The sequence below is a fragment of the Pocillopora verrucosa genome, chromosome 13 (assembly GCF_036669915.1).
Source record: "Pocillopora verrucosa isolate sample1 chromosome 13, ASM3666991v2, whole genome shotgun sequence".
NCBI lineage: Eukaryota > Metazoa > Cnidaria > Anthozoa > Scleractinia > Pocilloporidae > Pocillopora > Pocillopora verrucosa.
In genome coordinates, this window is record NC_089324.1 from 4,579,833 (window position 1) to 4,590,820 (window position 10,988).

The 10,988-nt window shown below is 37.4% G+C and overlaps 1 protein-coding gene across 3 annotated transcripts; it reads right to left on the reverse strand.

The window, feature by feature from the left end:
* Positions 1–908: 908 nt before the first annotated feature.
* Positions 909–6,986, reverse strand: LOC136277681 (fibroblast growth factor receptor 2-like). 3 transcript variants are annotated; one of them, XM_066160133.1, is made up of 5 exons: positions 6,483–6,982; positions 4,508–4,882; positions 3,075–3,392; positions 1,957–2,169; positions 909–1,683 (listed from the first exon to the last, which is right to left on the reverse strand). In XM_066160133.1, the coding sequence occupies exons 1-5, from the start codon at positions 6,715–6,717 to the stop codon at positions 1,460–1,462; spliced, it is 1,365 nt and encodes a 454-aa protein (XP_066016230.1). In that variant the 5' UTR covers positions 6,718–6,982; the 3' UTR covers positions 909–1,459. The 3 variants fall into 3 exon arrangements, with proteins under 3 accessions (XP_066016230.1, XP_066016232.1, XP_066016231.1); XM_066160135.1 differs by having other exon boundaries at positions 4,508–4,863; positions 6,483–6,614; XM_066160134.1 differs by having other exon boundaries at positions 1,546–1,683; positions 3,070–3,392; positions 6,483–6,986.
* Between the last annotated feature and the right edge of the window lie 4,002 nt (positions 6,987–10,988).

Genomic DNA, 10,988 nt, shown 5'->3' on the forward strand with positions numbered 1-10,988 from the left:
TTTGAATAGTAAATTTCGCAGAAAAATATAAAGGAAGGGGTTGAAACACGCCATTCGATTTACTTAGTTTTAGGTGTTTTGTGATCCCTGAAAAATACCGTAAGTTCAGGAACTTCTGGCACTGTTGATATGTCGAGTGAGAACAATTTGTTAGTTTCTAAAACAACATTTGTCAAAGATTATTTGCTTCAGAAAATTTAGAACTGGGCGATTTTAATGCGCTTCCACAGTGCCCAGTAAAATATTATAAGGTTCTTGGACGCAGTCGCTTTAAGTTGACGTTGCCCGGAGCATTTCGGTTCAAAAACTCTATTTCTTTCAAACTTTGTCCATGAACCTTTTGTGGTCTAGGAGTTCACCGAACGAATGTTTTCCACACCAGCTGTCTTCTTTCTACATTGTTTTTGACCAAAAAAGTGCTTTTGTGACTTTCGATGGAAATTGGTACCCTATGCACCATCTTTGCAGAAGTTCTCCACCCCAAGGAGCAGATCCCAGAAGGGTGATTTGCGCCAGATAAACCTCGAACCCTGAGACTTTTCGACTCTGCGCATTACGCACGCGTTGTGCATCAGCAAGCGATGAAGTGGATACGGCTGCAATGCAGCTGACTACGCATGCTTAACGAAGCATCAAACAAATTCACCTCGAGGAGAGTGCTCCTGAGATTTATGCAAATCTTGCGCACGCACTGTGTTGAAACGTGCCATGAACATGAGCAAGGTGGTGTAGACGTTCCCACAATGCAGCCGGCCGCGCATGCTACAATTAAAATTTTCTTCATTCAATCGCATCCGACCAAATTTTCCAGGTATCATCCCTGATTACCAGTTTTTGTTAGTATGGAGCTACGCGCACGCTACGAGCTCCGCCAACAAATACGCAAAATATTAATACAATTTTGGAGGTTGTATAGATTGAACTTTATTAACGTAATATAATTTATTTTAAAAAATTAGCTCTAAATCACTAATTCTATAAATTTCAACATTTACCTTCCTATTAAAAAAGGGGAAAAGCCAAAATTAGATGTCATGCGTAGAAATCGAGAATGAATAATCTAGTTACAATTCACGTGTACTTGTCATTCAAAACTTACTCGCATGACAGGCTCATAATTACATTTTATTTTTAAAATTACTTTTTAATTTGTCTAGCTACACATTGTTAGGCTTCTAAACAAAGTATGGCAATTACATCGTCTGTTTTAAAAGCAAGCAGCAAATGAATTTCTTAGTCTCGCAATATGCTAGTTTGCCAAGTTGAAAGAACCTACAGTGTACGTTAATTTTAGTCTTTTTAATTTTTAATTGGATTCCTGAAAGGGAGCTAGGGTTACTTGACAGAATAAACAGCTTTCATTTAACTACTTTCTTGCTAAATCACCAGCTGGGTATAGATTATATTGTTGCAATAGACATTGCAAAAAGTTACTAAATACCTATTTCTAGCAACTTCCTCAAACTTCAGCACACTCGGCATTCTCTATATCTCCATTCATACCTAACACTGGCTGACAAGGGAAACACTCTGGATTATGGCTGTGTCTCGAGGAAGAGAACCACAGCCAATGTTTCTCCTTTGCAATATACAATGATAGAGAGACTACAACTATGATAATAAGAAAAGCACAAGCCATACCAATGGCAATCTTGGTGACATCTTGTGATGTTGTTGTCAACACTAATTAAAACAAATGGAAAATAAAATGAGTAATTTGAATTACACATGTCAAAAAAATATATATATATATATTTATGAAATTCAAATCACAAGATACCATTAGGGTTCAAAGGCCAAACGAAAACACATAAGCACAAGCAGTGGTTACAGTTTCATTTTCTTTTATCTGAATGGTTGAAGAACTAGGTTGCAGACCGTTTCTCGAAACAGATTCACAAAAGCAAGTAGGGAAAAATGCTCTCTCTAACTTTGATTTAGGGATCCATGCAGTACCTTTACTTGTAATACTTGAATCTTCTCCTGGACAGTCAGCTTCATATGCGTTTGGTTGTATACCACTTGGATTCTTTGATGAGTTAGTAAAGAAAGGACATGATTTACAGGCCTGTTCAGATGTCTGACTAGTGTTTGGCTGGTATGTTCCTTGAGGACATGGAATGCGACCGCGTCCTCCTGGAGGGCAATAAAAACCCGCTGGACATGGTTCTGCAATACAATACAAAACAACAGTTACCTATACCTTTATGTCTATTTTCCCAATGAACACATAATTTACAAAAGATAAAAGAGGGAATTTCCTTTAGCTTTCCATTAGGAAAATAAAACATACAAGTTAGAAAGGTATATCTGTATAGCTCTGAGCTAAACCCTGTATGGATTCACTATTTGGTGGCCAGAAAAAAAAACAGTTGATGAGTCCTTGGAAATAAAATATTCACAAAGAGAAAAGTGTACTTCGGAATTCAAGGTGAAGGAAATAAATTCATTTAGGACAACACTGAGAATGTTTTTCTCATTTGACCTTAGAGCATTAACATGAAGTAATAAAAATAATCACAACTTCCTTCATATTATCCAGCCACAGGTTCCCAAATTGGCACCTCTCACAGACTGCAAAATTAGTAGCCAAAATTTTTCCCTACCTGCCATGGTGACCAAAATGATTTTGACAGTAGAAATCTTGAGCTTGCATATTTTGTTTACCAATTTCAAGTCTCAAGACAATTTCCAGCCTTACTGTTTGTAAATGTTCCTTTGGTAAATGCATACAGTACATACATGCATATAAATATGCATGTAAATAAGGGGAAAGTTGAAAGAAACATCAGTTCTCTAGTAAAATAATATTATCACATGACTTAAAATGAGTAAACAAAACATTAAAGCTAAAGAAATCTCCAGGAGTGCTGGTTTGTGAAACCAAAAGTGTGAACTTCAAATGACAGAGGAAAATTTGATCTTTTGTGCATGCATGTAACATGTATTTCTGAAGGGAAGCAGAATAAGATTGGGGGTTCATAAAAATTAGCAGGTGATACATCACCATATAGAGTAGATGGTACTGTGTAAAAAAAACCTCAATAAATGCAAGAAAGAGTCATTTACCATACCAACTTCAAGAAGAAATGTTTTTGTTGATTTCAGTCCATATTTGGCAGCTTTACATGCGTAGTTTCCTGCATCTTCCATGGTGACATTCTTAATTTCCAGATGGAAAACATAGTTGGGAGGTGTAACTATTACTCTTGGCATGAAATATTCATACTTCTGTAGTTCATCATCCTCCATTACCATTATGTCATTCTTCAAGAAATAGCCAATTACACCATCAAAGCCTTGGATTTTACAAGTTATGTTGACTGTGGTTCCAATGTAAGCTGTGTCCAAACCATCAAGTTTTGCATACTCTATAACTGGGCCTCTTGGTACTAAAATTAAAATAGACAACTTTGTAAGAATCAAATGTTACTCAAATCTTTTCCTCGTATTCAAAGCCAAGTCAATGTATTCAATGATAATAGATTTCATTGTATTTAATCCTGCAGTTCCAGTCCATCAGCACCAACAACAAAATGTTTTGTAAGCAAATTTGATGACTTTTTTCAAGCAATTTTAATTTTTTCACTCTTCTACATTCATAGCTCCTTAAGATTGAATTAAAACCTATAGCCTGTACAGTAAGGTCAATGCAGTAAGGTTTGTACAAAAATTCCATTCTCAAATTAAACCGATGGCTGCAAATGTTTCAACCAACAGTTAAATGCAATTTACCAAAATTTGGTTGTCTCACAAAAATTTTATTCAATCCATGTGGCAAAATAATAGGGATTTCAAAGCCTATACCCCAGTACTTAATGCAGCGGTAAAAATATATCACGACAAAAACATATCAAATCTGCATCAATCTACTTTCAAAATTTTTCTTTATGTCTGTACCTTTTTCAGGTCCTAAAAATAACTTTGCTTATGTCTTTACTTTTTCACAAATTCCATTATCCAGCTGAATGCATAGATGACATTGTAACTCATTTAATGTCTTGAGAAATACAATACATGGCCACAGCCCTGCCACAATAATTACCCTATTTACGGAAAGGTCTGCCAAACTTCTCTGATAGTTTTTAACCCAAACTCTATTATCATCCATCTCCAACTGTTCTTTGCTTTCTCGGGCGAAGAAGAGCTCAAATCTTATGTTTGGTCAAATCTCACATTTGTTCAAATTCTGTGTTAAGTGTGCTAATGAGGAGCATCAATTTAAAATTTATTAGTTTGCTTTTAACATGTGTCAGTCTTATGAGATCATTTCATATGATTGAAGACAACAGTTTTCTAAACCAGTCTGACACACAATAGAGAGATAACGCTAAATATAGCCACTTGACCCTGCTCAGTCTGCACCATAATTTAAGGATAATAGTTTTTCCCTTCTATTTAGGGCAAGCTGGCAGCTACAGGCATGTGTTATACTTGGGTCTTAGTGGTGAGGGGAGAAAACCTTGCTCTAAAGATTATACTACAGACCTCAGGCATGGTTACCTACCCTTCACGGACAACTTAGCTGTAGCTGAATAACTTTTCCCCTTCTCATTTGTCACAACACATGCGTAGTTTCCTTCGTCTTCTTTTGAAATCATTTTGACCTCTAAACTTCGACTGCAGGATGTAAGTCGGTATTTCCAATTTTTTCCATCCAGAGAAATAGGTTTGCCATTAATCAGCCAAGTTACATTTGCCGAAAAGTTTGAATAGACCTTGCATTCAAATGTGTAGCTGTCATCCACACGTCTTGTTATGGTAGATCCAGAGGTCATAATTATATAGGGGTCTGCATCATCTGAGGGGTGAGGGGATCCTGGAATGATTCCATTATCACAATTTCCTGTGTCACGTCTGTGCCTTTTTGATGAAAAGTACACTAAATAAGAAGACAATCAATCAATTAATAAAAAAAACTCTTAAACTCGACAAAGACGCTTCGAAGTTTTCGAAAGTTGGATCAGACAACTTTTAAAAGACTGAAATGTATCACCTTAATGTCACGTTTTCGCCACCAAAAAGTTGAATAACAATGTGCGGGTTATCCACCAGTGCGGGTAATCTGGTGCCTTTTTTTTCCGCCGTATGCAATAATTGGCCGGTACGGGTAATCGGCCGTACGGGTAAACGACCGGAAATTATGGTACTTATCATGTTTGCCATGGCAAAAAAGTAACATGTTATTTGATACATATTATGATTTAGACATAAAAGGAATAAGTTCTGCTGTAAGAAACCAAAGATTTGGGGCAAACTGGTGAAGGTGAGGGCAAACTTGCTTTCCGTCAGGGGGTGAACTCTTAAGGCGGTAGGGGGAAACTTGCAATGGGCAAAACCTCCAGTTACCTCTAAGATTGACAAGCTTCTAAACTGCTTGATCAGAGACAAAGAGACTGAGGTCATGAGAGTAAAGGAAACAACTGCCACCTTCAAAACAATCTTGAACATTAAGCAAATTCTCCTTGTCAAGGATGTGCTCGTTTTTACAATAAATAGATTGGGTCGCTCAACAGACCTAATTCTGGCATTTGCATTGTACATGAGGTAAATAAGAATAATGAATGCCTCTCCACTTTCATTTATGATATTGAAATGTTTAATATTTCACTATGTGAAGACCTGGTTATAGTCGTGAATCACAATAACAATCCGAAGAGGGTGTGACAAGCAGCCATACTGTAACTCAGAAATCCTGTTTGCAAATTGTGCCAGCAAATTCACCACAGCAATAAATATGCGAATAAAAATTTTGCAGGTATGTAAATGAAACTTCTATACAAAGAACTCCCATGATCTAATTGAAGATTTGCCCCTCTAGCAGCTACATATCTACTTGTAACTTAGTAACAAGAATTTAATGTTAGATCAGGATTACAAAGACCCTGAATTATCTGTAAACTTTTAAAGCTGATTGTGCTAAGCATAAACTTCACATAAAATAAAGTATTGTATGGTATCTCATAACCTGTTTGCTGAGTAATGTATGAATATTGTGGGGAGAAGTTACATGTTGAACACTTCTGGGAGTTACAGGGTTAAAAAAGGCCTTGAATCTGATAGGGATGAGGCAATTTACCTTATCTCCATTCATCTTTTTTTACTGCAATTCCTTAAGCACTACTTTCTTGCGAAGGCTTTGAAGTGACGTCAAATCAATTATAAATCTCGGAACTATAATTTGAAAGCGGAAGTTTCGAGGTGAAATCAAATTTACTGTAACTTCTCGATAGGACTAAACGAAGGCGTAAAATGAGTCCTTGGAATCTATGCCTCACTACTGCTGTGAAATGGTAATCCTCCTCTTCCATCACTAACTTTTCCAATTTCACAACTAATTGGGCAAAAGAGTCCACTCTGACAGAGGTTAAACAAATTTATCACAAGAGATCTCCACAAAGCTAAGCTTAACAAATAACATTAGAGTAGCTCCGTAATTTTAACATAAAACTTAAATTGCACCGAAATTGCAACAAGCTCACCTTTTCCACACTCCTCTAGGTAAAAAGCTTTCCCTGGGCAAACAGAAAGTTTTGGATCGTTTTGATCACTACACGTTACCACAAGCACATGGCCACTCACTCCTCGTCTGTCCGTGCAAGGACAAAATACCGTTTGGTTACGGCATTGCGATCTCTGTTCCCGTTGTTCCGATAAAGCAGAGGTAAATTCCACTCCGCAAAATACAAAAAGTAATAGAAGTTCCTTCGCAAGCATAGATCGGTTAACGTGTCTAGATCTTAGCAAAACTTCTCGGAATTACCGTTAAGACTGGGCCTGCTAGAATTTCGAAATAGTTTTTATATGAAAACTTGCGTCTTCGTAGAGGAATCCTGTTAACAATTCCAAAATACAGTTTCCTTTTTGGGATCTGAAGAAAAAAATGCTTACAACGGTGATGGCGGAAGAAAACCAAGCGAAAGTAGCAAAGCGTAGGTTTCTGAGCACGTTATATGTACACTCTTCTAGAAGGGCCTGGTACCAAGGTACGTACTAGGACGATGAACAACAAACTTTCACTAGCTTGTCATTATTTATTGTAAGACAATAAATAGCAAGCTAGCAAGTAAGACAATAAATAAATGTCTTAGGCGGGACCGGAAATCTGTCTACTTTTCTAAGGATGGGCCAGAGGGTGTGTATGTGTTGCAAAACCAGCAAAGTAGCTGAAAATAACGGATGCGATGCTGCCTTTTTTACCATTCGAAAACAAAACTATTCCTCAATTTTTTTATATGTCTCCTGTTTTATTCGCATTTAATTTTCTTCATAAGCAGAATCGAAAATGGTCGAAAACATATGACATGGAAACATCTGTGTTTGTTTTTTTAGATCAGTCTCTCTTGTTTTCGACCGCCGATTATTAGGCTGATTTTAGCAAGAAAACGGAACCTCACTTGACGACGGCACGCGCAGTGCAAATACCCAAATATGGTCAAATTAGAACAGAATCCAGACTACTCCGCTCGCTCTCTCTTCGTCATCTGACGTTCCCGTCCTGTTGCTAAATCAGCCTATTTTGCTGTCCTCCGACGAAAGGAACGCTTGAAAGCAGGCTGAAATTACCGGAAAGCCCCTCCTTACGCTCAAGCAATATCGCTTAACAATTGTTTTAAATGTGAAGTTCACTTCCGTCGAGTTAAGCTACGACTTCCCGTCAATGTACACTTTCTCACAGTCTTCTCATGAGAGAAGAACTTCCATACCCTTCCTTAACTTTTCCACGATCTTTTAGCTCAAAGGCAAGAGTATAACAACGAAGTAAGACAGGTCAGTAGAAATTCGCCTCAAAGACAAATGTTTGGAAACCAGAAAAATTAGAAGGTTAAGTCAAGTCTCTAAGTTAATCTCTCGAGGACCCTTTCACAGCAGCAACTACACGTTCGAACTGATTCTCAGAGGATACCTTGTATTGAAAAGAAAATTGGAAAATTTGATCACTTTTACGGTTGTATAACCATCTCTTGACGAAAACAACTTTTTGATAGTTTACTGTATGGTGACCAGTATTGCGACCAGGACAGAGAGTTATCTGGTGGATAACGCTTTCGAGCCTTCGAACAACCGAAGGCAGGTATTTCTATCCCATCGATATCTTTCAAAATATTTAAGTTGGAATGTAAGTGTCGGATATTTTGTTTCTTCCCGAAAAGAACATAGATTCCGTTGACTCCAAGTTTGAAATACTGATAACTTGAAAATCCGTCAGATCGAATAATATTCAGACCCTCCGGGTCATTTTTTCAGTTACAACTCTACCCCCTGTGATTTACTACTAATTAAAAGCACAGCGTTTTCATATTTTCAGATCCGCTGTTTCTTAGCCAAGAACGCGGAAATTGTTTCCGATTATCACTTCCCTACCTTCTGGAAGAAAAAAAAAACCGTTGCCGTTGGGAACAGGTAAGTTCGGACGACCACAACAAATCATATAATAAATTTGAATCCTCTTTATTGTTCTTGATACTTGATTCAGACCTTGATTTTAATCGCAGTTGTACAGCTTCATTATTCGATCTAGGAAAGTCGAAAAACGGTTGATTCGAACAGATGTGGTCTTTTGTGACAATGAGATCCATGCAGAAAAAGGAAACTATAAATTAGCATAATCACAGCAATCAATATTTACTTCCGTGACAGATCGGATCGTAATTCGCAGACTTACAGCTCATGCAAGTCTAATTTATTATTAAACCTTAACCCCTAAGAGTGACTGGCATCTAATTTCTTTCTACAATATCACCTCTGAATAATCACACTTTAGGTGAGAATAAAGGAAATGATCATCAACGAAGGAAAGATAACAAGCTATTTCTATCGCATCTACGAAAATATCTAAGTTGGGATTGGGTGTCAGCTGTTTTGTTTTTCCCGAATAGTGCATCGACTCAATTGACTTCCGATACATCGAGGTTGCTTTCATACCCTTTTGGTAATTTTCTCTTTACTCTTAGTAATTTATATAAAGCACAACGTTGTGCTATTTTCAGATCTGCTGTTTCCGGTCTGTAATTCCTAAGTTGTGTCTGATTGTTGATACGCTTGGTTATTTTTAGCGCATGAGAAAAACAACAACGGACATCTGCCTGTCTTCTGGTGGCTACTCGTTTCAGTGGGTCTCAATTAATGGGGCGAGCCGTTAGCCGCAAAACGGCAAAAAACCTAGCCAATAGGCATAAAAATTGAAAAATGTTAACCTTCAGTTGAAGAAAAAGTCAGTAACTATAAAAATTTTGCTATGTATCTTATCGTGTGGGCAGATATGGAAAAGAGAAGTCCTTGCTATCCAAGGGTCACTCAGCAAGGATTTACCAAGTTCTTTAAGTTTTTATATCCTTTCTGGTGTATCATAGAAGTTTTGTTAATGTAGTTAGCGTGTTATTTCGGCCATTGGTAAAAGTAATGAGGGCCGGAAGGGAAACTATGACGAGAGACTGCAAGCGATAATAGTTACAGTGTAGGTGGAATCCACAAGGATTTTCTAAGGGCCAAAAATAGAACTAACATAAAATCAGAAAATGCTGATCATGCTTCGCTAGATTAAAAGCAGATGGTTCCAATTCCTATCATACAAACGGAAGAAGCATTAAGGAATGTGAAAGGAGCGTGAGCCGCGTGAGGGCCTAGGGCGAGAGCGAGCAAAAAAAGTGCGACAAGGCGGGAGGTGGGTAGTCTCTTCACAGGCACATGCGAACCAACCTACGGCAGTGTTGATATGTATGATATTACAGATAGCATGATATGACGAACTGTACAGCTGTTACGAAGTTAGCACAAAATAAAGGGAAAAAATAATTACGTATTTTGATCTGAAAATCTCAAGAAAGTGAAATGAAATGTAAATGCACAGTGTTTTTTTGTCTCTCCAAAGAGTTCGAGTCGTCTCTTTACTGAATTAGTTTCTTTAAAATACTATTTTAAAAATGGTTATTGAAAACGATTCTCTCAGTACAAAAGCAAGTTCTTTGTTGTATAATATATCAAGAAAACAGATATTGGAATATCACTTAATCCTTCAACTCCCAAGATCTCATCAGTAATTCTCCTTGTTGTTTGGCAAACGATTCTCATTATGTTAGTTTAGAGAATTTGGTATCGGATCAATTAGTAATCCCATAATTGATATTTTTCTTCATTCTCATCACTTGCCCGCATAATCATGAGTGTATTGATATTGTAAGGAGAAATTTTGTCTTGGTCACTCACGGAAGTTAAAGGGTTAAGAGCGATTGTCCGTAACTGTCGGACCAGGTCGGACAGGCAGGTCAACTAATTTGGCTCAAATTTTACTTTAAGCTTGCTTAGGGTCTCCTTTTAAGAAATGGTTATTTTAAGATTGAAATTAATTTTGCGTGGGGAATTAAGGCTCATAGCCATTTGAAGCCGCCATCAGACATGGAAACGAGGCTGACCAAGAGAGGGTTTTAAATGCCTGGGCTTCCTTTGCTCTCTCATTTTAGTATCTCTTTATCAAAAAACAAGCCCACAACCCTTCGTCTGTGTTTTGAATAGTAAATTTCGCAAAAAAATATAAAGGAAGGGGTTGAAACACGCCATTCGATTTACTTAGTTTTAGGTGTTTTGTGATCCCTGAAAAATACCGTAAGTTCAGGAACTTCTGGCACTGTTAATATGTCGAGTGAGAACAATTTGTTAGTTTCTAAAACAACATTTGTCAAAGATTATTTGCTTCAGAAAATTTAGAACTGGGCGATTTTAATGCGCTTCCACAGTGCCCAGTAAAATATTATAAGGTTCTTGGACGCAGTCGCTTTAAGTTGACGTTGCCCGGAGCATTTCGGTTCAAAAGCTATTTCTTTCAAATTTTGTCCATGAACCTTTTGTGGTCTAGGAGTTCACCGAATGAATGTTTTCCACACCAGCTGTCTTCTTTCTACATTGTTTTTGATCAAAAAAGTGCTTTTGTGACTTTCGATGGAAATTGGTACCCTATGCACCATCTTTGCAGAAGTTCTCCACCCCAAGGA

What these genes read in the sequence shown, in the direction of transcription:
- LOC136277681 (XM_066160133.1), bottom strand. Translation starts at nt 6,717, where the DNA reads ATGCTTGCGAAGGAACTTCTATTACTTTTTGTATTTTGCGGAGTGGAA. An exon ending in CCTAGAGGAGTGTGGAAAAG is followed by an intron (nt 4,883 to 6,482) that starts GTGAGCTTGTTG and finishes CTTCTTATTTAG; the next exon opens with TGTACTTTTCATCAAAAAGG. An exon ending in AACATTTCTTCTTGAAGTTG is followed by an intron (nt 2,170 to 3,074) that starts GTATGGTAAATG and finishes ATTGTATTGCAG; the next exon opens with AACCATGTCCAGCGGGTTTT.